Source organism: Molothrus ater, chromosome 10, assembly GCF_012460135.2.
Source record: "Molothrus ater isolate BHLD 08-10-18 breed brown headed cowbird chromosome 10, BPBGC_Mater_1.1, whole genome shotgun sequence".
NCBI lineage: Eukaryota > Metazoa > Chordata > Aves > Passeriformes > Icteridae > Molothrus > Molothrus ater.
This window is the reverse complement of record NC_050487.2, coordinates 4,449,145-4,476,873: the sequence shown is the minus strand read 5'-3', so window position 1 is coordinate 4,476,873 and position 27,729 is coordinate 4,449,145. Positions and strand designations below refer to the sequence as shown.

General features: G+C 47.4%; 1 protein-coding gene across 4 annotated transcripts in view; it reads right to left on the bottom strand.

Moving 5' to 3' along the window:
* Nucleotides 1-27,729, bottom strand: part of UBE2G2 (ubiquitin conjugating enzyme E2 G2) — a 41,062-nt gene that overhangs the window by 3,173 nt on the left and 10,160 nt on the right. Inside the window, exons 3-8 of one of the 4 annotated variants that reach the window (XR_008508557.1) lie at nt 27,380-27,451; nt 24,539-27,084; nt 18,109-18,180; nt 10,609-17,813; nt 9,667-9,702; nt 9,565-9,580 (exon numbers count right to left, since the gene is read on the bottom strand). Coding sequence is in view for 3 of the 4 variants with exons in the window: in XM_036388641.2 (XP_036244534.1) it covers nt 589-729; nt 4,183-4,301; nt 9,535-9,580; nt 9,667-9,702; nt 10,364-10,553 (532 nt within the window). In the remaining variant the exon portion in view is untranslated. Of the gene's footprint in view, nt 1-588; nt 730-4,182; nt 4,302-9,534; nt 9,581-9,666; nt 9,703-10,289; nt 10,318-10,363; nt 17,814-18,108; nt 18,181-24,538; nt 27,085-27,379; nt 27,452-27,729 lie in introns of those variants that run through there. The other 3 variants (XM_036388642.2, XM_036388641.2, XM_036388643.2) reach the window with 3 other exon arrangements.

The following is a 27,729-nucleotide window of genomic DNA, read 5'->3' as shown; positions in this document are numbered from 1 at the left end:
ATGATCCATCTTTCAGAGAGCTGTACATGACAGAGCTGATCCACAGCCCTTGTTAGATTTATGAAAAACCATTTGAAAGGCTCCACAAAAAGTTTTTCACCCCAGGTCTCTTCTCAAGAAGCCTTCCTCTGAACCAGAGATGCCAGAGTGGGGCATACTCCCAAGCTAGGAACAACAAAGGGAAACAGAGTGTGCTGGCTTCTGAACCAGAGGCCATGGGCTCCAGTTTACTGTACTGGTTTGGTCTGATAATCCTTCAGCTGCCAAAGCCAAATCCAACACAGCTTTAAAACATAAAGAACAGCACAGCAAATACAGAGAGGGCTTTGTCCAGCTGAGCCTCTGGCACCACCTGACCCATCACTAGTTCCCAACCTGGAAGAAAAGCCTTGCAGTAACCCCCATTACTAATTCAGTTGCATTTTTCCCAACCCTTCTCAGAACACTGGTTCACTAATAAATAAATAAACCCCAAGGCTTTAAGAACTGTGGCTGCTGCTGAGCAGCTTTCCACATGCTTTGCTCAGTGAACAAAGCAAAAAGCAAGAGGCTACACTCAGGAAGGGCTGCCAGGACAGCAGGGCTCACCTGCCAGCATGCTGACAACAGACAAGAGGATCTTCTCCACGCTCTGCACGGGGCTCCACCGCTCCGCGCTGCTCTCGTAGCCCATGGGGTCATCCCCAGGAGCGTGAAGGATGGAGATGCACACTCTCCCATCTGGGTAAACTGCACAAAAAGTACACAGGATTGCTTGTTACTTGGTGGAAATGCTCAGCATCTCCATCTCTTAGGCACAGATCAGCCTTAAGACTTAGCTCTTCTATGATTAAAACTAAGTTGAGGTTTAAATTTCCTCTATAAGCAAGAGGACACAAAATATGATAAACAAAACCCCAGGGCAAATCTTCTTTAAGCAACTCCTTCTCCAAATGCCTGCTGGGAGCACTTGTGTCATTTAATAACCAGTGGAAGGCTCCATGGAAAAAATGAGTGATGGAGCCTGGTGGAATAAGGCAAGAATTTATGCACAGACACAGCTCCAAGCAGGTAACCAGTCCCACTTAAATGGAAATGAATGCACTGAATGCACATTGGAGTCCTCCACTGGACTGTGACCATGAAAAGGATTACACAAAGGAGGGAAAAGTGTTATGTTATATATATTATAAACATGAGAAAAAAATAAAGTGTTATGTTAAATATATTATGAACAGTAGAACTGATCTTTTTTTTAATATTACTGAGGTGCAATCAGAAGAATTCCCACTACTATTTTTTTTTTTTTTTTTGCTTAAAGCTCAGCTGCATTAAAGCACCTGGAAACAAGGAAACCTATGAATTAAGGATCCAGGTGCTTCCCCTCCCACCTTTAGCACAAGCAACAGTACAAGTTGTCTTCACAGAGACTGGACTCCACTGACTTGGTAATGAAACCAAACAAAGGTTAGGAGGCACCTCAAAAGAAAACACTGCTCTACCAACATGGCCTAATTCTCCTGCATGGCAGGCTCCTGAGGAATGACAACCTTAGCACAATAATTTCAGGGCTCCTATTCCTCAGGTGACCAAGCTGGTGCCATTGCCAGGAAAGCAAGACAAAACAAAAAGTGGGAATGACTGCCGGAAGCAGCTGTGCTCATTTCCAGCTCCTTCCATTCCCCCAGCTATGCCCAAGCACGTAAGCACTGTGGAGCACTTCAATTTACAGTCCTTCCTGCAGCCCCAGGCTGGGGACTGGAGCTGCTCTAAACCATAGCTGGAAGAGGTGAAAACAGCAGGGCAGGTGCTGAATCAGCACTTTCTGCAAGTCAGGAACCCACTGGCAGAAGGGATTTCACTCCTGTTCCTGTGCAGTGCCTCATTTAAAACAGCTGGAACACAGCAGCACAGTCAAGACATCAAAGGCTGATTGCAGGAAGATGTATGGAGCTTCTGTGCCTCTGCTCAGGTGAGACCCACCCCTGTCCAGCTGTGGGGCCCCAGCCTAAGGACGTGGAGCTGTTGGAACGAGTCCAAAGGAGGCCACAGAGAGATGCCCCAGAAACAGGCTGGGAGTGCTCAGCCTGGGAAAGAGAAAGCTCCAGGAGACTTCAGAGTCCCTGCCAGTGCCTAAAGGGGCTCCAGGAAAGCTGGAGAGGGACTGGGGACAAGGGGCAATGGCTGCACACTGCCAGAGGGCAGGGTAAGAGGGGATATTGGGAAGGAATTGTTCCCTGTGAGGGTGCTGAGGCCCTGGCACAGGGTGTCCAGAGCAGCTGTGGCTGCCCCTGGATCCCTGGCAGTGCCCAAGGCCAGGCTGGACAGGGCTTGAGCAGCCTGGGACAGTGGGAGGTGTCCCTGCCCATGGCAAGGGGTAGGACAGGATGGGTTTTAATGTCCTTTCCAACAATCCTTCCCAAACCACCTGTGATCCTGAGATCTCCCCACACTGATGCTCAGTGCCAATGCAAGCAATGCCTTTCATCACTATTCAGTTACTTTTGCCAGAGTATCCAAGGTCATTTTAATATAAGAGAAGACAGAAGTTCTGTGATATCCCAATTCCTCCTTCACATAAGATAAACTGCAAAGATGAGGGGACACAGCAGACTTTTTAAACATTTTCCTTGTGATTTCTCACAGGGGGAGAAATAAACAGAAAAAGCACAGCCCAGCCACCCCTTTCTGGGTAGAAGCAGCCCACCACAACCCCAGCTGAGAAGAAAGATTCAAGTGTCTACTTCAGGTGATCTCAGCTTCAGATTAAGAAGACTCAGAGACTCAGGGCTTTAAAGAGCTGAGCTGACCATCCAGTGTGTTCCAATTATCCCATGGAAGAAACACCCATGTGTAAAGCCACTCTTTAACACAGGAGTCAGGCAATTTGTGCTTCTCCACACCCCACTCCTCCTGGCAGTGCTGCACACAACACAGCTGCAAGCAGTGAACCTCAAGCCAAGGCCACAGCTGGAGCTGCAGGGACAAGGATTTGCTCAGGGAGACCAGTCCTGGCAAGAAGTTTGGGTAAATTAGTCCAGCTGGAGCAAGGTGCTGACATGGCCACACTGCTTCCAAGTGCCAAAGTGCTCCAGAAGTGATGCCACAATGCCTTGGGCATGTCCACACAGTTCTGTGCTGTAACATGCAGGTGTGTCCTCCACAGGAGAATAAAGATGTGGATTAAATGGGCAAGAACCTGCACAGGTGGTGCTTCCAGAAATGAATAACAGAGAAACTTCAAGAAATTGCAGAATTCCTTGTATATAGGGTGAAATAAATTGATTGCCAGCTGAGATTATGAGCTGTGTTTTCCAAGTGCAAGAATGTCAGCTGAAGAGGCAGCACTAGGCAGGAGCACAGCACTTGCCTTTTCCTTAAGGAACCTTAAGGGTTTTTAAAAAAAACTTAAGGTTTTCTTCATGTCCAGGGCTCAAACTTGTTAACTGTATTTCTTGTCACTGCAATTACTCCCACTGAAGAGTCTTCAGGAAATATTGTCACCATCACAGATTCACTAAGGTTGAAAAAGGTCTCTAACTCAATCAGTATCACAGAGCAAATGCCAGCAAAGTCTTAATATTAAACACCTGTAAATGTGTTGTCTGCTTGGACAGAGCACTCTATTTCAGAGAGATCCCTCAGAAAGGTTAAACCCGTGATTTCATGGGGCAAAAGCCCTGCTGCCTAATAAAGCTGGACCCATGAACAACCTTTCAGTCATCAAAATAACACCAAAATACCTAAATACAAGCCATAGAGCAAGACTGAGCTCATGGTGTGTTGGGACAATGCTCTCAGGCACATGGTGGGATTCTTGTGGTGTCCTGCATAGGGCCAGGCGTTGAACACCGTGATCCTGATGGGTCCCTTCAAACTCAGCATATTCCATGATTCTGTGTCTGGAAAGAGCCTGCATTAATTCACTAAGTCTCACATCCTGTACAGAAGATTTAAAGGCATGGAATTTGCTGGAATCCTTTTTGGATGAGCAAAAATTTTATGAGGAATAATGGGATAAAGATAAAAGGACCTTAAGACAGAGCAAAACTGCTGGGCAGCTGAATGCTCGTGCTGCCTGCTCAAGGTTGGGAAGGGAGAGAACCACCCTTGGGAAGGATGCCACATCTTCTGCTGCAAAAGTTTCTTTTTAAGCTGCACAAGCAACCCACCCCCATGGTCACCCTGTGGCATCAGACTCACTGTTGGGATGGAACATCTCACAGGTGAACCTCATCTTGGGAGGGCTCAGCGGGTAATCCAGCGGGAAACTCAGGATAGCAGGGAAAACCCCATACTCAAAACAGGTGTCTTCAGGACCCCTAGAAACAGAGAAAATGTTATTCACCAACCTTTTAAACAGCTCTTTCACCCAAATTCTTGTTTAATGAGACTTGTGAGGCATGGGTTACATCATCTTCTCCAGGAAACAAAGTGTTAAGGTGCTCTTACCCCACACCTCATAAACTTAAATCCAAATATGAGGCTTGGGAGGCAAGGGGGAAATCAAAGCTTGCACGCTAAATTACTAGGAAGGTCACAACACTGTTTAATTAGCAGGGTGTGTCTGGATATAATTGGAGTATCTGGCTCCAAGGCATGTTCCAGGATTTGAGTGTCTGCACGTCAGAAAGCAGAGGCAGGTGTGGGACTCCTGTGCCTTTGAAGATACTGTTATGCTCTGCAAGACAGAGATGTCAAATGCTGGAGATCAAAATTAATTTATAAATGCCACAGAGATCCCAACTGCCAGTATCTAGGACAACCACACAAACACTTATCACTGTCTGATGCAGAAAGCACAGCAAAGGTTTGTAAAAATAAAAACACAGCTCAGAGACCATAATTGTCAGAAGAGATGCAGGACAACAATGTGTCTTTGCAGACTTCAGCTACTGAGTTTGCCCTCCCTCGAGTGCAGGTGGAGAACAAATGGCTTCATCAGGGCTCTTGTAGAAACATTTCCTTATTGTGTTCAGAATCTAGTTCAAAGTGCAGTGGAGTTGAGAACTTAAAAACAACTATTTTACCCTGCCTACATAAAACACTTGTGGAAAGTGAGCAAAAAACAAGTTATTTGAGAGCAAAAAACGAGTAATAAATCATTAGCCATGATTTATTCAAACTTGATGAACCATCTGGAAGTTGTAACACAAACATGATTTCCCTTGATTGGACAGATGGCGAAAAAAGCTTCAGCACCAAAAATTGTTGCCAGGGAAACCTCATGTATTTAGTAAAAGGCCATTCAAACAAAGGTTCCACTGTCTGGAAAATAAGGGTTAGGAATATATTCATGTTTCCTCCTCCCAGTCCACATTCTCCACACAGAAAGAACATTAAAGTTGGAGAGCAGCAAATCCTAAAGCACTGGAAGACTGTCTCAAACTTGGGGATTCAAAAGACTTGGCTGGCAGATAAACACAAGAACTATGTGATTTAAACATGGATATTGACACTGGCAGGTAAGGTAAGAGAAATGCACCAACATTCTGCAAGAATGAAAGCTAAACTGTCTCAACCACTTTGCTCCCTTTCTGGCCTTTTCCCTAAATTTAGTCAGGATTCAAGTCACATCTGAGAGTAAACGGAATGCATTTTTTCCTGACCATTTTAATTCCAGCTGCATTTTAAAGGCTTATTGTTGAACTTCTGAGAGTATGTACATACAGGCATTGAAAAGCTGGTGGGAGTCTATGTTCTGTTTTGAGAGCAAACCCACAGCCTTAAGGGCTCTTCTGTCAAATACACTCAGCTCAACATACTCCATTTTAGGCCCTGTATTATGTGAGCAAAATGCTTTTGTTTTAGCCACTCAGCGCTGCCAGGATCAACTTCAAAGAAATTATTAAAGTTAATCCAAGACAGCATTTGCAGCTACAAAACACTCAGCATTTGAACTTGACAGCATCACTTTTAGCTCACAAAGGACATTGGCAGGGCCAGGGAGGTAAGAGCATGGCAGCTGCTGCAATCACCCCCTGCTCTGCAGTGATTCCAAAGCTGACAAGAAGACAAAGCATGAAAATGAGAAGCTCTGCCCTCCAGGAGCTGGCTGTAACTCATGCAAGGGGCAGAGAAGAGTGGTGGGTATCTTCCAAACAGGAGAGAGAAGTACCTTGAGGAGGACAGCTAATGGGAGTTTGGACAAAAGGCACCTCAGGGGGGACCTTCTACACCTGCCTCACAGGAGGGTGCAGCCAGGTGGGAGTCAGGTTCTGCTCCCAGAGGACAAGAGACAAATCAAGAAGAAACAGCCTCAAGTTGCAACAGGGGAGGTTTAGGTTGGATATTGAAAAAAATTTCTTCCCTGAAAGGGTTGTTTAGGATGCCCAGGGCAGTGGTGGGGTCACCATCCCTGAAAGCATTCAAAAACCATGTGAATGTGGCACTTGGGGACATGGTTTAGTGGTGGATTTGTCAGTGCTTGGGGAATGGTTGGATTTGATGTCTTAAGGATTCTGTGATTCTAATTCTATAATCACAGCTTCACATACATTTGCAAATGGCTTATTTGTGAAAAGATGCTGGAAAAACACCAAACCCCACAATCATCAGATGCCCAAAAGGGGAATGGAAACAAAAGTCATAAGCCTAATTATAGATCTAATTACCTTTCTAAACAGCTTTGTGATAAGTTGACTTCAATTTATGCTGTTTAGTTTTCAAGCAATCTTTAGGCTAATAAAGTTCTTAACCATTGCATGCTTTTGTGTCTTTTGGGGATAAACTTTAATAGCAACACACATTCATACATGCCAACCAAAGAGGGCAAAACTTGGCCTTGAAAAGTTAAATCCATGAACACAACACAGCCTGGAGGACCTCACGCAGCGCTAGGGAATGGAGCAACATAAGGCAAACTCTCCTGAAATGATGTTGCAAAGACCTGGCTTTCAACAATGCTCCCCACCTCTGGTCTTCAGAAAGGTTTTCACATGGGTATTTTCAGTTCTGTGCCCACCACACTCATTTTAGGAGTGTAAGATTAGTTCTCTATTTTATTATGGTCTTAACATTCATATGTTTCACATTCCTCCAGCATTGCTGCTGCAGACCAGAACACTGGAGATACAAATAATTATTATTTCCATTATTTAAAAATGCATTGCTTTATCTCCAAGTCAAGCTCTTACATCAATCTATGTAACATTACCCAGCCTACCTTTGAATTGATAAATGAGAGATGTCTTTTCTCTCTTAGGTCTCTTTTTTAAAGTTATGTGCCATTATATGTGCTCCAGCTTTATATAAATTGGGTGAAGGAAAGAAAGTATTCTGCTCTTTTCACAATTATGTCTCTTACCATTTGCACTTCATCTGTCTAAAAATTTGAAGGCAGCTTTACTCCCATTTTCTCATCTGCACACCTCATTCCCTGAATCTCACACAGCACATCTGAGATTACAAAACACTGGAGGGAGACCACCACAGACAAACACAAACAAGTCATGTAACTTACTTTCCAAAGGTATTGCAAACACTGCTACTAACAAGATTTGTAAAGAGATGAAAGTAACCAAATGTGTTTGGGGTAAACATGTTTCTATTGTATCACACCTTCAAAATTGAGCAGATCTTAAAATATAACTTTATTATGACACACACACCATATAGAAACCAAAATTAAAGCACCTCCGCCTCTCATTTTACGCTGACAAAGACCTGAAGCTCAACACTCAGCACTTTAAAGGGCTTTCAAGTCTGCAGAGCAGCTCCTCTGTTCTCTAAGGATGTGACAGTAAACATCAGAAAAGGTATTTTCTAGGCAATTCAGGAGTACCTCTGAGCGTCCCTCAGGAAACCTCTACTCAGCCACAGCACTTTGCTAGGAGGAAGCACTAATAAGCAGGAATTTCCTTCCATGTTCCAAGAAGTGCATTAAACCCTCTGGGATTTCCACACTGCCAGCAATCACAGCTGTCTGACCTGAAATCTGGCCCATTACAAAGCAAATGTGCTGACTATGCCTCTCACAGAAAGCCCAAGACCCTGCAGCCAAAATCTCTGATGTCAGGCAACAGAACAAACCAATTCCCATGCTAAGTGTTTCTTTTCAGGGGACTGAGCTACCAGGAAGCACAACCTGTTATCCCAGGAGAAATCACTGCACATAAGCAGAGGCATTTGCCAACTCTTGCCATCACTGAGCAAAACAAGCAGTGGTAATCAAAACCTCCACTCAGCAAGGTCTAAAATAACTCAGAGCTGTGCAGCAGGATCACCCACACAGGCACTTTGTGTGGAATAGGGAACTCAGCTTTTGGATTGGTTGCACCCCTGAGCCCAAGAGACAGAAATCTTGTTTTTCATCCCTAGACAACACATCCCAAGCAAACCCAGCTAGGAAAACTCTGCCACCCACACCAACTGAGAATCTCCCCAGTCAGCACTGGTGGGTGCAGGGAAAACCTGCCCAGATCACAGCAGACACACAGAGAGCAGGGTCACAGCCACTGCCTGCTGTCCCCAGAGCCCTCTGGGACAACCCAGGCCTGGCTGAAGGAAAAGAAATCCCCAATTCTTACCAAAGGAATCCTGAAATACAGAGCCAGGATCCACTCCAACAACAGACCAACAGACCACCAACTACAAGATGGGCTCAGTGGTCTGGAGCTTCTTCATCTTTTAATTGTGCAGTATTTGCATAAATTGTCAGATGTGAATGACAGACTTTTTTTTTGCTCTCCTCTAGCATTTTAGAAGTTTATTTTGTAAAAATCACTGGTTATTCCACGTACTCAAAGTGCCCAAAGGAGGTACAGCTTGAGTAGGAGTACAAGAAAGAGAGAAGACAACCTGTAAGATGCTGGGCAAAAAGATTTTGTCTTTTCATGGCAAATTTTGCCACCACCAACCACACCCATCAGCTGGGGAGTGGAAGAGAGAGAACACAGCTTTGTAAAGGAGTTTTCATCAGCCCCAAAACACAGCAGGTCAGGATCAGAGCTATTCACCAACAGAAGAGTGAATCTTTTTCTACACAAAACCACTGGATCCAACTCTTGGCAACACCAACTGATTCATGAAGGGTAAAGAACTTCAAAAGAATTTTTACTTTAATTTCAATACTTTTTCTGATCAGAACATTTCAATATTTCAAGAAAAAAAAATAGTAAGTAAACTAATTTTAGACATTGATTTTTTTTCTCCTGTCACTAATAATTTGTGTATTTTGCTCCACTCAAAACTTGTCCTGCACTTGCAGTTAGGTAATGTTCCAACAGGTATGTGTGATCTACAAGCAATTGTTTGTTTCCTACAGTGTTTGTAAATGTAACATATAGCCAAGGGAGCCCAAATGAGGATTCCTGACAAATTTGTGAGCTTGTTATTATGACACCTGTACAACAAGTTGTACACATCACCAATGCTGCCTCTGTCACTCTGTTTAAAGTCCAAATTAAGTCCCTGTTTGGATCAGAGGAGTTTCCAGCCCAATGCAGGCCAATGCTGATGTCACATAGAACTGAAAGTACTTTTTTAAATTCCTGCCCTCCTAGAAGCTCATCACAGCAACTGCTGATTTCAGACACCAAACAGAATTTAACTCACATGATCAGGGCTTCCCATTCAAAGAAGTTCTCTTCATTCATGGGACCTGTGAAACAGAACAGAACAATGCTCAGAGCTACCTGAACACAAGGTCACAGCTCCAGAGGGCACAAACCCTGCTCAGCTCCTCACCTGCCACAATCCCTTCTGGTGGGTTCAGGGTCAGCTCTGCAAAAACAGAAACACAAAGAAGATTGAGGTGACTTGTGAGCCCAAGAATTTCAGGGAGTGTGAGAGTGGCCCTGGCTTAGCACAGGGGCCCCACCACCATTGCTTAATGCAGCACAGTGTTCTAGACAAAATGATTTGGCACTTTGGGGTTTTCCAGGCTCCTAGAACTAGCCTTGGAATCGCAGAATTGTTTAGGTCGGAAAAGACCTCTAGGATCAAGTCCTCTGTCTTCACAGAGGCAATAATTTAAACCTGAGAAGGAAGCCAAAATCATTTCACAACTCCTGGGAAAAGCTCTACTCTTGCACCCCTGTGGTATCTGCTGGATACCATAACAGCCTGAAGTTTGTATTTCTGTAACCTCTCCAGGTTTGATGCACCTCAGTGCAAAACCCAGAACAACACAAAAACAGGAGAATTCAATCCAACCTCCTGCATGGCCTGGAAAATGTGAGTTTAAAAAAAGCAGCATCAATAAAACAGCCATGGCTGCACAGCAAGTTTGGATCCATCAATCCTCACTTTCTCTAGGAAACTGATACAATTCCAAATTCATGAAACAATCTTCAGCATCAGTCCCTTACTTCAAGCTGGTGAAGGCCAGTACACCAGGTGCTGATAAAATAACAACCAGGTTTTCTCTATCTAGTAGACTGACCATCAGTTTCTAGGTTCTGATGTTCTGCAGGGAGGCAGCAGCAGCTGAAGCACAGCTCAGCCACAAACAGGCAACCAATTCCTGGGGGCTCAACACCAACCCCAAGACTCTGAGTGAGCCAGGGGGCAGCTGCTGCAGCTGGTGGCAGGAGGTGACACTCCCAGCTGCTTATCCAGCACTGTTTCCTCATCAATGACCTCTGGAGCACCTCAGGAACACACAGAACACAGCCAGAGACACTTGACCTAATTTCTGTTCAGGCTGTAGGTGAAAGCTGTATGGGCAGTGCTGCACAGAACAGACTTCTGTCTTGAAACAGCTCCTTTAGTGCAGCATTCAAAGAAGATGCTGAGATGCATTGCCAGGAGAGATCTCCAGTTTCCTCAGAGTGCCCCTAACCTTGGCACAGCCCTCTCTGAAGTTCCAAAGGCCAGCAGCAGACTGAAACTCAGCCCTGCTGTTTTCCACACTTCTGACATTCCATGGCAGGCTTTTCCAGCTTCACAGTGGGTCTCCAGTAGCTTTTCTTGTTGATGTTTTTAGACAGAAAGAGGGAGATGTCAAACACAGGAGCTCCTGGAATCATTTTGCTCCATCTTGTGGTTCTCCCTAAGAAGAAAATCCCTCTGATGTCTCCCTGGAAAAGCTGGCAGCAGTCCCTGTGGTGGGCAGCCACATGGAATTGTGTCAAACAGGACAGCACTCCAAGGAGAGCAGGGGCAATGGGAATAAACAGCCAAAGCCCACAGAGCAAAGGGTCCTCATGAGGACAGAGGTTCCATTCTCCACTTCCTTGCTCAGCTCTCCCCTCAGAGAAAGGTTTCCATCCTTGAAGATCAGGTAAAGCAGAATCTGGGCACTCAGGGGGAAAAGGTACTTTGATTTTCCATCTTGTTGTTCTCCCTAAGAAGAAAATCCCTCTGATGTCTCCCTGGAAAAGCTGGCAGCAGTCCCTGTGGTGGGCAGCCACATGGAATTGTGTCATACAGCACTCCAAGAAGAACAGGAGCAATGGGAATAAACAGCCAAAGCCCACAGAGCAAAGGGTCTTCATGAGGACAGAGGTTCCATTCTCCACTTCCTTGCTCAGCTCTCCCCTCAGAGAAAGGTTTCCATCCTTGAAGATCAGGTAAAGCAGAATCTGGGCACTCAGGGGCACAGGAGCTTTGATTTTGAGTGGCTGCACATGATCACTGAGAAAGGTCTCCATGGGGACAGTGACATCCTACCCTGTGACTTCCCCAGAGCTGCTCAAAAGGAAACTGAGAGCCCAGTGAAGCACTAGGAGCTGACCCAGCATCAGCTCACCAGAGCCTCCAAAACAGGGTCACTCCAATGGAATGTCAGGGAGGTGTCCAGCTATTTGTAAGTGAGCAGCAGAAAGCAGGGAAAGGCTAAAACCAGTGTTCTGATCACATGCACAGTGACTCTGACAGAGCAGCTAGGCCAAGCAGTCCCACTCAGTGCAGAAATCTTCCATAATAGCCAATCTAAACCTCCCCAGGTGCAACTTTTTTATTTGTTCCCTGGGAGCAGAGCCAGATCTTGTGAGCTTAAAACAGAGAGCTGACATCAGACAAGTGTGATGCCTCTATCAGGAATTCAGGGCAAATTTGCTGCACACACAATCAGCCCCTTCCTTTTCATGTCACTGCTCTTTGTGGAGTCATTATCAGCCATTTCCACTGTGGAGACGGTTCTCAGGGGAACTGAAAACACATTTTGTGAAAGCACTGAAGAGACTGAGATCATCCTTAAAAGAGAAGTTCAGCAGTATCCTAAAAACTGCAGCAAACCTGCAAGGGGATTAAAAGCCCAGGACTCAGGAAATATTATGGGTATGTGCTCAGTGCAGTATCTGACAGCATCTGGACTGAGAAAAACAGTGAGTTTTCTTCTGACTCCACACAATCTCCCCAGGCACTAAGGATGGGAGGTACCCACTGAAGCCCTGCCAGGTTCAGAAGCTTTATTGTTTCTGTGACTTCCCAAATCTCACAATTCACATAAATCTTTTATTTTCAACATGACAGCACTTCCAAAGAAACCTGTTGGCATTACAATCCACTGCCCTGCTGCCTGTTTGTACCAGGAAGGAAATCCAGTGCACACAGTCAGGGACTGCATTTCTCAGGTCTCTAGAGATTTAATTCTTCCACAGTGACCCATTTTAGACTTGAAATTTCAGCCAGCATAAGACATCTTCAAGATCTGGCATCAAGAAACAGTAAACACAGAAAAATAAGGTTTCCAATTTTTAACTCTCACAAAAATAAGCTACTGAGGGACTTAGGTCAAGCTTTAATACTATTATACATCTAGAATTAACAACAGGCACATGCTCTAATAAAAATGATGCCCTTTTTATATCTATTTTTTTTAAAGCTTTAGCCAAACTAACTCTGGCAGAGTAGAGAGTAAATCTGAGAAAGCAAAAAGTCAAACATGCAAAGATCTAAATGAGGACAAGAAACCAAATCTGTGTCATCTGGATGCCCACAGCTTCCCTTCCTTCTTTAAAAGGAAAGAAAACCAGTGCAATTTCACAGCCTCTCCCAAAATGCAGTAATATATCTGGGCTCCACCAGGTAGAAACTCCTCACAATGTCAAGAATTTTTCACAGAAGGAAACAATCAATCTTTAAATTAAGACTTAAACATGAGTGTGTGGGCATGCACAGAAAAAGATGAAAGACAAAAATTGAAAAAGGAAAAAATGGAAAGAATTAGAAGTCTGGTAAGGAAAATACACCCACCAGCAAGGCACTGACAGCCACACTGTCACAATTAGAAGTAACTAAAGGGAAGAGCTGGAGGGGAGGAGAGGAGGGAAAATGAAGAAAAAAGAAGTGTCCACAACTTTGTAGACAACACATACAAGATTTCACCCAAGGTGAGCAGGCAACAGAGGGTCACTGAAAACCATTCCCATGCCCACATTCACCCAGGGCAACACACATCATCAGGAGGGAGAAACTTCACACTGAGCTGAACCTCAGACTCCAGCCCTGTCCCAAGGCAGGACTGGCTCCTTCTCTGCAGAAAGAGGCAGCAGAACTACCTCCAACCAGGAGCTATTTTTATTTTTCACTATAACTTCAGCTGAAAATCTCTAGAGGGCTGAGAGATTCTGCAGAGCTACAATTAACTGCCAGTCTTTAGAGAGACACGAGGGAAAGGTTGTAAGTCAGGCTTGATTCTGGGGTTTGTGCTAAAGGAAAATAACAAACATGCAGCAGAGGGGAATCCACAGACACCAAAATGTCTGTTTTACTGCACTGCTGCAGCTCAGGCTTCCAGAAAGCACTGTGCACTCAGCCACTGCCAGTTACATTCATTTTTTACAATACTGTGTTTTATTGGGCATGGGAAAGTGCTTGTAAAGGCAGATCACAGACAAAACATTATCTCTGTTCCTGCCTAGTGTTACCCTGGGAAACTAGGCAGAGAAGATTCACCACATGCCTGCCTGTGGCATTAAGTCAAAATCTTTCTGAGATCATTTTATATCATTTTTCCTAAAGATTTTGTTCATACAAGACACTCCAGTAAGATCTCTGTGCTCCTCAACAACAAAGGATCATAAATGCTTTTTTGAGACTTAGGGCATTGATACGAGAGGACAGAAGCAGTGCCAGGACTTTCTGTGGTTGTTTTTCAGGTCACTGCCTCTGGATTACAACAGGAAAATGCAGATTTCTAGGACACACATTGTCAGCACAAAATACAGCCAGCTGGGTGGGGAGTCTTGGCTGCCCAAACACCTGTGTGACAGCTCAGCTTAGAGAACTGCAGAGCACCCTGAGAGCAGGCACAGTGCTGGCAGAAAATGTGTGTCTATAAATGCTCTCCTTCACACAGGCTGGAGTATTGCACTGAATGATGACAGAAACAAGTCCCTGCCTCTGGACAGAGCACAGGAAGTGATCTTCCCTGGAGCAGAGAGTTCTTACAGCCCCATCCCCACCAAACATTTCTTTCCTCCATTCTACTTCCTTGCTGTAAATAAAAGCCAGAGCATTAAAGCCCAAAAGCACCTAGGTACACAAACAAGTATTTCTTGCCAACAAAAGGCACCTCTGGACACGTCTCAAACCCATGAGGGAGCAGATGAGCCATCCCAGAAGCTCTGGGATTCCCAGAGGTCTGGTCTCTGGTCCCTGTGGTGAGCATCACTGCAGCCACCCCCTGCAGCCACATCCCACAGTGGTTTTTAAACAAACAAGTCTAGTCTTTCACTACTAAATTCGAGTTTAAATCCTTTTACTAGCCATTCTGCTTCCATTAAAGACTCCAAAGAATTACAGAATCATTCAAGTTGGAAGGGACATTAAAGTTCATGTCATTTCACCCCTGCCATGGGCAGGGACATCTTCTACTGGCCCAGCTCGCCCCAAGCCCTGTCCCACCTGGCCCTGGACACTCCCAGGGATGGGGCAGCCACAACCAGAAGGATCTGCCCTGACAAACACCTCGACTTATCTTTGCTGTAATAACAGAGCTCTGCAACAGAGATTTCCATACCTGTATTCTGTCCCATCTGGAAAATTTAACAAGGAAAACATCAAAATAACTTGCCGCTTGCCCAGGGTTCCCAGCCTCCCCGTGGAACAGCGGAATCCCAGAGGTGTCACCCACACACCGAGCTGTCCCCTCGGTGTCCCGGTGGGACACGGGGCAGGACTCCCTTCCCACAGCCCCCTCAGAGCGGGCAGTGCCCCGGACCCGTCCGTGACCCTCAGCCCGCCCCGGGAGCTCTGCACGGAGGCAGAGAGGACGCGGGGCACGGCGAGGCCCGCGGCCCGGCCTGCCCGGCGGCCGTCACGGCCCCGCCCGGCCCGCGGGCCCTGCCGGGCTTTGGGAGCGCTCCCCTTCGGGAGGGCAGCGCCAGGGGCCCAGGGAGCGCCACTCACGCTTGTACTCGGCCATGAGCCGCTTCAGCGCCGTCCCCGCCATGGCGCGGCCCCGCCGCCGCTTCCGGGTGCGCGGCCGGAGCGGCCGCCGGCGGGGCGGGGCGGAGGGCGGCGCTCTATCCGCCCTTATCGCCTCTATGGTAGCGGCCGGTCCTCCAGCCGGCAGCAGGTTGGGGGGGGGAAACCTCGGGAATTCCCTGTGGGAAATGTGAAATATAAAGCTGTGTTTCGTGTCAGATACATACAGGCAATGTGTGTATTTGTGATTGTGAGATGTGTGGAGACCGACAATGGGACAGTTGCGAATTCTAATAATAACTGAGGAAAGTAAAGCATGGAAGAAGGCCTTTGAACCTATCTTTTGTTTGCAATTAACCTTAGTTGATTTAGGAGCATTGGAATTAAAGCGTTAAGGATGTTGCTTTTTGCTTGTAGTTAATCCTTACAGAGTTCTGCAATAATAACCTTTTGAAGTATAATTTTAGAATATTGCTTGTATCCTTAAAACTATAGCTTTGGAATATATCTAAAGGAAATATGCTTATCTCACGCCTTAATAAAGCAGAGAAAAGCAGCTTGAGAAAGGAAGATGACCATCACCTCAAGGATTTATAGTTTCGACCAAGGGAATCCGGACATCACTGTTGTTAGATTATAGTCCTTGCAATTAAAAGGTGGACCCACATCTGGGGAGCTGGACTTCACCAGATGGGATTCATCTTTCTTCTTTTGGAAACTGGACCACCACCATCTGGAGATGCTCCTTTTGGGATACATCCTGAGAAAAACTAAATCACAATAGTGTATAGAACTGTGATGTAAAAATTGGGAATAGAAACTGCTGAGAAAGCTGATGAGTACCCCTATAAATACCTGTAAGCCTCAACTATGGGTGTGCAGTTGGAGGGAAAACTTCCCCCACTGTACCCAGCGCTGTATTGCTCATACTTTACCGTGTTAATTAATAAATTGATTGCTGCTTGAATATTGGCCTGGTCAAGCTTCTCCTTTATAACAGCAACAACGGGGAGGATGCAGGAGAATCTGCAAAACGCCCCAGGGAGCGGGGGTAGTGCGGGGCGGATTGGCCGGAGTAGCCCCCACGCCGCCTTTCCTGCACAGAGAGCGGACCCGAGTCCCGGAGGGGATCCGCGGGATATCCCACCCCAGCTCACCGCCACCCCGAGAAGGGAACAGGGACCTTTCCAACCAGATTTCAGCAAGAAGGAGCACAGCTAATGTGAACAAATGGAAAGAGAAAAGGCTGGGGATGATTCCATGGAGCAGCAGGACAGCCTGAGTTAAAATTCCTCTGGAACAGGCTTCATGGAGCCCAAACCACCACACAAATAATTAAACCTCAGCAAGGCTGGAGGGGCAGGACAGCCGTTTATTATTATTATTATTATTATTATTATTATTATTATTATTATTATTATTTTGAAGACACCTAAATGTCTCTCCTCACTTACTAGCTCTTCTGCAGAGTTTGGTGACATTAAAAGGCATTTCCCCCCTCTCATTTACCAAGTTTATATACCAGAAAAGAGGAATTAAAAAGAAACCTGAGGCCACAGACTTCCAGTGCCCACAGAAAAAGACTCAAAGTTAAGGGAGCAGGGCAAAGGGACAGATGCTGCCCAGCCCTCAGCAAACAGCTGGAATTTCAGTGATGGGATTTTTTTATAACCTTGCACAACAAAAAAACACAGCTACTCTATCACAAGCATTAAGTTTTTAGACCAGCTGTCCTGCTGCTACATCCAGTTCTGCAATAGTGCAAGCCAAAAAAAAAAATCTAATTTCTGCACTTAAAAAGTATATTTTGGCCTACTTTATCATAATATGAAAAAACACATGTAAACCTTTAGTATTTAAACACTATCCCTAAGCATTGTATTGTGTTCTAGCCCCAGTCAAGGGCAGGATGCTGCCCAAGGGACTGACTGAATTTGTAACATGAGCTAAAAATTTAAAACCTGTATCTGTGTTCCTTCTCTCATGCACATCTTTAAAGGAAACTTTTACACTCACACTTGGCATGAAAATACATTGAACTATTTATATAGTTTGAGTTAAAACAGAGGGACAAGACCAACCAGAGACAGGAATGAACACTCAGTGTCCCAGCACATGGATGAATGCTTAGGCCACAAGTTTAAAGAGAGAGTGAAAAAAGATAATACAACACATTTTAAAAAAGGCTAACAACAGAGAGACAACACATATTACTTAATCTGAATTTTAAATGGTGAAATTCAGACACAGCTCAATCCCTGCAGATACTATTTTGACTTGTGCACACAGAATGTCAAAGACAACAAGCAACTTTGGTAAATATCCTGTGAAGCTTCAAAGAACCCTGTGTGATTGGCACATTCATCTGTTGCCTAATCAAACAGCAAATCCAAGGAGAGATGAGAGAGTGGGGTGTGATGAGGATCCTCAAAGTGTTCCCCAAAAGATGCTGTGTCTTAGCACCCTCCTCCTGTCTGCTGCTGGTACACTTCGATCGTGTCATCGTGTTCCATCTCCAGCTGTGGGAGTAACACAGGGATTATTTTAACATTTTAAAAATAAAGAAATTATAAGAAATATAGAAAACTTGAAAAACATGTGGTGACAAAAGCACGTGGCTCTCTGCTCCTAATCAGCACTGCAGGAATAACTAAGACATGAAACACTTTCCGTCAGTCACCCTGCACACATTTGTTGGACCATGCTAAACTCACAGCAACTATTTCAGGATCATTTTGATTTCAAGCCCCTTTGATCACCACTCAGACACCCGAATATCTGTGTAACAATTTGCAGTAAGAGTGTTTTTCATACCTGTGCAGGTGTGTCTGCTTCTTTAATGGGCTGTCCATCAAACAGGAACATAATGTGCTTCAGTGACAAGCCCTGCAAGTTCAAAGTTATAGATGAGAAACCACACTTGATTTCTGAATGCAAACTAAGTGTTCATGGATTTACTGTCAGGACACATGGTAACAAAATTAACACTCAAGAGACAAGGGGGATGACACAAGATAGATTTAGATTAGGTATTGGGAAGAAATTCTTCCCTGTGAGTGTGCTGAGGCCCTGGCACAGGCTGCCCAGAGCAGCTGTGGCTGCCCCTGGATCCCTGGCAGTGTCCAAGGCCAGGCTGGACAGGGCTTGGAGCAGCCTGGGATAGTGGAGGGTGTCTTCATGGCAGGGGGTGGGACTGGATGGGCTTTGGATTCCCTTCTAACCCCAAACCATCCAGTGATTCTCTGATTAAGCTTTAACCACCAGGACACTGAGCATATTTGTCTGGCTGTCTACACTGAGGGAAGGTTAGATGCTGTTAACTTTACATTACCCTTAAAACCTGAGTTACCACACTACTGAATCCTGTTCTGACAGTGTTTAATCACATGAGGAAATCTTTATTCCCTGCATCAGGGATTGGGGACCTTGCTCTGTCCTCTAAAATCCATGTGATTCACACTTCTGTCACACACAGGAATGCTAAAACTCCTGTACCTCTTGCAGCACTTTGGGCTGGAAAATGAAGTATTGGGACTTGCCTAAAAGAGACAGTCTCAAGAAAAGGGGGGACTTGATAAATAACACAGAGACCAGAAATTTTCAGTTCCCCTGAAGATGCTGAATAGAGCTTTAGGGCTAACTAGCAAAAAAGATTAAAGGTATGTATAAAGGAGGATAAATGTAGCTGGAACCAGTGGAGAAAAAGATAGAGGACTACAGAGGGGTTTTTGCAAGTTACGTAACAAAAACCAATAGTGCATACCAAAGAAAAAGTTCAAAGAAAGGTCACCAGTAATACTGAAGCATTCAGTGAATATGACCATGAGACCCCCCTGTTAGATGACCTCCAGGACCAAAAAAAGACTTCCAGTTAAAGGTGAATGCATGCAAATTAGTTCTAGGGAAGTGGTGTTAGCGTATTAGGTAGGAGACACATTGTAATGAATATGTATGATCAGGATGGAATAAATACCCTGTTGTGAATTTTCACCACACACATCAGATTAAAGGAGATAGATACACTTCTGTGTGTCCAGCACTGATAAAGAATGACTGCTTTCTAACGCTTTAAATTGAAAAAACGTTTATTTCATAGCGAACATCCGAACAAACATCCTAACATCCTAATAAACATCCTTAACATCCTAAGAAACATCCTAACATCCTAATATCCTAATCTCCTAATATCAATATCGAACTCTATCCCCAAGTTTCTACAACTACATGCTTTCCCTCCCACAGTTCCCATTCTCCTAGTCTTGAAGTAATATGCAAAGGGGAAGAAGAAATCAGACGAGGCCCTTCTCAGCATGCTGATTTTCAGTTCCGACGGGCCGTGGAGGAGCCACATCAAATCAGATGACATGGGGGCGGTGCCGGTTGTCCCCTGCGGCCATGGCTTCATTTCCCCATGGTGGCCGCTGTCCCAGCCCGTTTCTTCTCAGGACATCCAGCTCTCTCCGGGGACGCTGGCGGGGCACAGGGCTTGGGGCCCTGTCCCCATCAGCCAGTCTGCGGCGCCGGCCACCTCCAGGAGCCGCATCCTCCTGCGCCTCCTGCTGCTGCCGCTGCCGCCAGCGCGCCACGAAGGGATGGAGGCGGCGGCGGGGGCGGCGCGGGACCGGCCCGGGGCGGCTCTCCTGATCCTGCAGGACGCGGATGCTCACGATGGGCCCTTGGCAGGTCGGGCAGGTGGCGGCGGCATCAGGGGCGGCCTGGGGCTGGATGCAGGCGTGGCAGAACACATGTCCGCAGGGCTCCACGGCAGCAGCGGGGCTGTGCAGGAAATCCACACAGATGCGGCACACCCGGACGGCTCGGGGCGCCGCTGGCTCCTCCCTGGCCTCCGACATTGCTGCTCCTGGAATTGACTGCTCTCAGTCTCTGTCAGGACTCAGAGGTTCCTCGGTCACTGGCAGGACTCAGAGGCTCCCTGGTCGCTGGCAGCACTTGGAGGTTCCTCCTCAGTCACGGGCAGACTTGGAGGTTCCTCACTCACCGGCAGGACTTGGAGGTTCCTCAGCCACTGGCAGCACACAGCAGATGATCGCTCGCTGGTAGCACAGAGGCTCCTCAGATGCTGGCAGTGCTTGGAAGCTCCTCAGCTGCTGTGGATCACAAGCTGAGTGTGCTGGCACTACCCAACGCTGGTGGTTATAGTTACGCAGGTGGCGTCATAATGACCATGAGTGACACGGCCTGACATCACAGGGCTCTGAGGGCCACACCCAGGAGCTCCCCATCCACAGACACATCCTGTGGCACAAGGCCCACCTGGCAGTGGGCTGCACACCTCAGTGTTTGCCCAGATCCCTTCCAGGCGGTCCCTCCTGGTTTCCATGCCATGTGCTGGGGTCTGGGGCTGCACCTCCCCAGCGGGAGGACTCTGTTCAGCCCTTGGTTGAACTTCAGGAGGTTCCGTCAGCCCATTTCTCCGGCCTGTTGAGGTCCTTGTGGGTGCAGAGTCACCTTCTGGTGTCTCAGCAGCTCCTCCCACTGTAGGAAATTCAGCAAACTTGCTGAGGGTGCCCTGGACCCCTTTATTCGGGCCACTATCAAGAAGGAAGAGGACTGGTCCCAGTGCTGATGCCTGGGCTACACTGCTGATGATCAGCCTCTATCTCAGCTTCATGCTGCTGATCAACATCCTCGACTTAAAATCCAGTGTCAACAGTTAAAATCACTTCCTCACAGGGCAGAGCTTATTTGCAAAGTTCTGCTTCCTCCAAGCCTCCTGCTTTCTCCAAACTCATGAGAAATGTCTGGCTGATCATTTATCAGCCCCAGTGAGCATTTTCCCCTTCAAATACAGCAGCTCTGGAATACAGCAAAGGATCTGTTGAATCATTTGCCTCTTCCACCACTTTTCCTGAAATATACCTGAAACATACCTGGTATTTTCCTGAAAATACCATTGTAGCACTACACACCGACACCAGCTCTTGGAATCTTTTTGTGCCCTTTGCAAAGAGACTGAGGTTGTTTGGCAGAGACTCTCCAGGACCAGGCAATACAACAAGGCACCTCTAGGGCCCCTGCTGCTGCTGCTGCCACCATAGCCCTGCTGTGGATGGAATGGAAGAGGCTGTGATGGCAGCAGGCCACCCCAGCACAGTTATCCACCTGTAGCTGGGCAGCCTGTGCTCACAGCTCAGTCTGTCCCTGGGATTTCACCCCTCAGAGTGCTGGCTGTTTGTCCCACCTTTCCTATCACATGGCTGGAATTGGCCTAGTGCCGGCTTTTTGTGGCCTTTATGTGCAGGGCTGTAGAACTCCCCTTGGGCTCAAAGCCAAGCTCCCTGTTACATCTCATTAACCCCTTCTTTCCAAGTTCCCTTGTGCGTCCTCCTAGTACCCAGTGCAGGTGGTGGGGCACTGTCCCACTCCTCAGCTGTGATGTCCCCATCACTATCTGCTTACCCATCCCACTCAGGACAGATTTCCATTGTGGCAGCCTTGCAAGGGACCAGTTAATCCTCATGAAATGTCTTTTTAGCTGCCAGGCTCCACTCTCAGTTACACTGCAGGCACTTCTTCCCAGACCTGACTGGCACCTTGGCCACCCAAGGACACAACTTCACTTCCCCACCATGGCCCAGCCAAGCCAAAGGGTTCACCAGCTTTGCAGGGCCTCAGCCACATGATCCCTGCACACAGAAACATTCACAGGAGGAATTAGAAACATCAGTAGCTCCATGCCAGCCTATGGGAAGCAGCCCCTGGGATGAGGATGCTGGAGCCCAGGACAAAGCTCCAGGATAAGAGCAGAGGACACAGTGCCTCTGTCCAGGGACACTGGGTGCTGCCCTGGCAGCATGGCCTGGCCTCTGCTTGTCCCCAGGGCATGGCCACATTCCATCCACCATCCACCCTGGCTCCCAGCAGGTCTCTCTGCTGCCCTGGCTCGGCAGAGGAGGACAGAGACAGTCACAAGTGGGGTTTCAGGAAGAGGAACTCGCTTGCAGGGGTCTCCCATCCCTGATAGGTTTGGAGACATCACCCCTTAGTGCCAGTGGGGGCACTTAGGGAACCCAAAATGAATTTACTGGTCCCAGTCCCAGGGCAGGAGGGGGACTGGACCCTCGTGCAGGGGAAAGGCAGTTCAAAAGGATTTAGCACCAGCTGTCCCTGGATGTTGCTGGCCCTCAAAGTCCTCATAGCTTTCCCTGTACCTTTGGTGGGCAGAGACACCATGGGTCCTTTGGGCCAGCAAATGCAGGACCCCTATCAGCACTTTCCCTTCTCTTTACTGGGCTCCACGGTCCATCCTCCATGCCCAAGGGGACTCCAGCCAAACGGGGATGGATCTCTTTGGATCATCACCTCCGTGCCGAGCACACCCGGACACGCTGCTCCCGGCACCGCCCCCGGCTCCTGCCGGGCAGCACCGAGCGCAGCCCCTGCCCGGACACAGCGAGGGAGAGCAGCGCCCAGAGAGCCTGGCAGGGCCAGTCCCTTTGTTCCTCCCACCCCAGCCTCTTCTGGCATAGCCTGGGACGATCTGGATCAAAAGTCACCTGCGAGTCCTGCCCTTGGGGCGTGCTGGCAGCAGCCAGGGCTCCCCAGCTCAGCTGGAGCAGCCCTGCTGAGCTCCACAACCATGCACAGGGAGAGTTTTATCCCAGCCAGGGCTCCCGGCCCTTCAGCTCCCCAGCTCAGCTGGAGCAGCCGTGCTGAGCTCCACAAACGTGCACAGGGAGAGTTTTATCCCAGCCAGGGCTCTTTCAGCTCCCCAGCTCAGCTGGAGCAGCTCTGCTGAGCTCCACAAACGTGCACAGGGAGAGTTTTATCCCAGCCAGGGCTCTTTCAGCTCCCCAGCTCAGCTGGAGCAGCTCTGCTGAGCTCCACAAACGTGCACAGGGAGAGTTTTATCCCAGCCAGGGCTCTTTCAGCTCCCCAGCTCAGCTGGAGCAGCTCTGCTGAGCTCCACAGCCCAGCCCTGCACAGGGAGAGTTTTATCCCAGCCATGGGAGTCCCCTCACGGGCAGCTTTGCTCAGCCCAGCCTCTCCTGTCCTGCCCAGCCTCACACGGGGCTGTGGGTGCTGCATGGCCAGCCCTGGGCAGCTCCATCCTCCTTCCCAGCCCAGCTCCCTTGCACTGCTGGGGCTGCAGGCTGAGCCCCCAGGCCACCCCAGGTACACAGGGGCTCTCTCCTAGAGATGCCAGGGGACAAAAGGCCAAACTCTTGCCACAACACCCAGCTCCTTCCTTAGAGAGCAGCCTCGCTTCCATCCCAAGCTCTTCCTAACACCTGAACATCTCTGGGAACTGACTCCTCCTTTCAAGTCCAGCAGGAGCCCATCAGCCTTGCATCTATTCTACTTCCTTGCTGTAAATAAAAGCCAGAGCATTAAAGCCCAAAAGCACCTAGGTACACAAACAAGTATTTCTTGCCAACAAAAGGCACCTCTGGACACGTCTCAAACCCATGAGGGAGCAGATGAGCCATCCCAGAAGCTCTGGGATTCCCAGAGGTCTGGTCTCTGGTCCCTGTGGTGAGCATCACTGCAGCCACCCCCTGCAGCCACATCCCACAGTGGTTTTTAAACAAACAAGTCTAGTCTTTCACTACTAAATTCGAGTTTAAATCCTTTTACTAGCCATTCTGCTTCCATTAAAGATTCCAAAGAATTACAGAATCATTCAAGTTGGAAGGGACATTAAAGTTCATGTCATTTCACCCCTGCCATGGGCAGGGACATCTTCTACTGGCCCAGCTCGCCCCAAGCCCTGTCCCACCTGGCCCTGGACACTCCCAGGGATGGGGCAGCCACAACCAGAAGGATCTGCCCTGACAAACACCTCGACTTATCTTTGTTGTAATAACAGAGCTCTGCAACAGAGATTTCCATACCTGTATTCTGTCCCATCTGGAAAATTTAACAAGGAAAACATCAAAATAACTTGCCGCTTGCCCAGGGTTCCCAGCCTCCCCGTGGAACAGCGGAATCCCAGAGGTGTCACCCACACACCGAGCTGTCCCCTCGGTGTCCCGGTGGGACACGGGGCAGGACTCCCTTCCCACAGCCCCCTCAGAGCGGGCAGTGCCCCGGACCCGTCCGTGACCCTCAGCCCGCCCCGGGAGCTCTGCACGGAGGCAGAGAGGACGCGGGGCACGGCGAGGCCCGCGGCCCGGCCTGCCCGGCGGCCGTCACGGCCCCGCCCGGCCCGCGGGCCCTGCCGGGCTTTGGGAGCGCTCCCCTTCGGGAGGGCAGCGCCAGGGGCCCAGGGAGCGCCACTCACGCTTGTACTCGGCCATGAGCCGCTTCAGCGCCGTCCCCGCCATGGCGCGGCCCCGCCGCCGCTTCCGGGTGCGCGGCCGGAGCGGCCGCCGGCGGGGCGGGGCGGAGGGCGGCGCTCTATCCGCCCTTATCGCCTCTATGGTAGCGGCCGGTCCTCCAGCCGGCAGCAGGTTGGGGGGGGGGAACCTCGGGAATTCCCTGTGGGAAATGTGAAATATAAAGCTGTGTTTCGTGTCAGATACATACAGGCAATGTGTGTATTTGTGATTGTGAGATGTGTGGAGACCGACAATGGGACAGTTGCGAATTCTAATAATAACTGAGGAAAGTAAAGCATGGAAGAAGGCCTTTGAACCTATCTTTTGTTTGCAATTAACCTTAGTTGATTTAGGAGCATTGGAATTAAAGCGTTAAGGATGTTGCTTTTTGCTTGTAGTTAATCCTTACAGAGTTCTGCAATAATAACCTTTTGAAGTATAATTTTAGAATATTGCTTGTATCCTTAAAACTATAGCTTTGGAATATATGTAAAGGAAATATGCTTATCTCACGCCTTAATAAAGCAGAGAAAAGCAGCTTGAGAAAGGAAGATGACCATCACCTCAAGCATTTATAGTTTCGACCAAGGGAATCCGGACATCACTGTTGTTAGATTATAGTCCTTGCAATTAAAAGGTGGACCCACATCTGGGGAGCTGGACTTCACCAGATGGGATTCATCTTTCTTCTTTTGGAAACTGGACCACCACCATCTGGAGATGCTCCTTTTGGGATACATCCTGAGAAAAACTAAATCACAATAGTGTATAGAATTGTGATGTAAAAATTGGGAATAGAAACTGCTGAGAAAGCTGATGAGTACCCCTATAAATACCTGTAAGCCTCAACTATGGGTGTGCAGTTGGAGGGAAAACTTCCCCCACTGTACCCAGCGCTGTATTGCTCATACTTTACCGTGTTAATTAATAAATTGATTGCTGCTTGAATATTGGCCTGGTCAAGCTTCTCCTTTATAACAGCAACAACGGGGAGGATGCAGGAGAATCTGCAAAACGCCCCAGGGAGCGGGGGTAGTGCGGGGCGGATTGGCCGGAGTAGCCCCCACGCCGCCTTTCCTGCACAGAGAGCGGACCCGAGTCCCGGAGGGGATCCGCGGGATATCCCACCCCAGCTCACCGCCACCCCGAGAAGGGAACAGGGACCTTTCCAACCAGATTTCAGCAAGAAGGAGCACAGCTAATGTGAACAAATGGAAAGAGAAAAGGCTGGGGATGATTCCATGGAGCAGCAGGACAGCCTGAGTTAAAATTCCTCTGGAACAGGCTTCATGGAGCCCAAACCACCACACAAATAATTAAACCTCAGCAAGGCTGGAGGGGCAGGACAGCCGTTTATTATTATTATTATTATTATTATTATTATTATTATTATTATTATTATTATTATTATTTTGAAGACACCTAAATGTCTCTCCTCACTTACTAGCTCTTCTGCAGAGTTTGGTGACATTAAAAGGCATTTCCCCCCTCTCATTTACCAAGTTTATATACCAGAAAAGAGGAATTAAAAAGAAACCTGAGGCCACAGACTTCCAGTGCCCACAGAAAAAGACTCAAAGTTAAGGGAGCAGGGCAAAGGGACAGATGCTGCCCAGCCCTCAGCAAACAGCTGGAATTTCAGTGATGGGATTTTTTTATAACCTTGCACAACAAAAAAACACAGCTACTCTATCACAAGCATTAAGTTTTTAGACCAGCTGTCCTGCTGCTACATCCAGTTCTGCAATAGTGCAAGCCAAAAAAAAAAATCTAATTTCTGCACTTAAAAAGTATATTTTGGCCTACTTTATCATAATATGAAAAAACACATGTAAACCTTTAGTATTTAAACACTATCCCTAAGCATTGTATTGTGTTCTAGCCCCAGTCAAGGGCAGGATGCTGCCCAAGGGACTGACTGAATTTGTAACATGAGCTAAAAATTTAAAACCTGTATCTGTGTTCCTTCTCTCATGCACATCTTTAAAGGAAACTTTTACACTCACACTTGGCATGAAAATACATTGAACTATTTATATAGTTTGAGTTAAAACAGAGGGACAAGACCAACCAGAGACAGGAATGAACACTCAGTGTCCCAGCACATGGATGAATGCTTAGGCCACAAGTTTAAAGAGAGAGTGAAAAAAGATAATACAACACATTTTAAAAAAGGCTAACAACAGAGAGACAACACATATTACTTAATCTGAATTTTAAATGGTGAAATTCAGACACAGCTCAATCCCTGCAGATACTATTTTGACTTGTGCACACAGAATGTCAAAGACAACAAGCAACTTTGGTAAATATCCTGTGAAGCTTCAAAGAACCCTGTGTGATTGGCACATTCATCTGTTGCCTAATCAAACAGCAAATCCAAGGAGAGATGAGAGAGTGGGGTGTGATGAGGATCCTCAAAGTGTTCCCCAAAAGATGCTGTGTCTTAGCACCCTCCTCCTGTCTGCTGCTGGTACACTTCGATCGTGTCATCGTGTTCCATCTCCAGCTGTGGGAGTAACACAGGGATTATTTTAACATTTTAAAAATAAAGAAATTATAAGAAATATAGAAAACTTGAAAAACATGTGGTGACAAAAGCACGTGGCTCTCTGCTCCTAATCAGCACTGCAGGAATAACTAAGACATGAAACACTTTCCGTCAGTCACCCTGCACACATTTGTTGGACCATGCTAAACTCACAGCAACTATTTCAGGATCATTTTGATTTCAAGCCCCTTTGATCACCACTCAGACACCCGAATATCTGTGTAACAATTTGCAGTAAGAGTGTTTTTCATACCTGTGCAGGTGTGTCTGCTTCTTTAATGGGCTGTCCATCAAACAGGAACATAATGTGCTTCAGTGACAAGCCCTGCAAGTTCAAAGTTATAGATGAGAAACCACACTTGATTTCTGAATGCAAACTAAGTGTTCATGGATTTACTGTCAGGACACATGGTAACAAAATTAACACTCAAGAGACAAGGGGGATGACACAAGATAGATTTAGATTAGGTATTGGGAAGAAATTCTTCCCTGTGAGTGTGCTGAGGCCCTGGCACAGGCTGCCCAGAGCAGCTGTGGCTGCCCCTGGATCCCTGGCAGTGTCCAAGGCCAGGCTGGACAGGGCTTGGAGCAGCCTGGGATAGT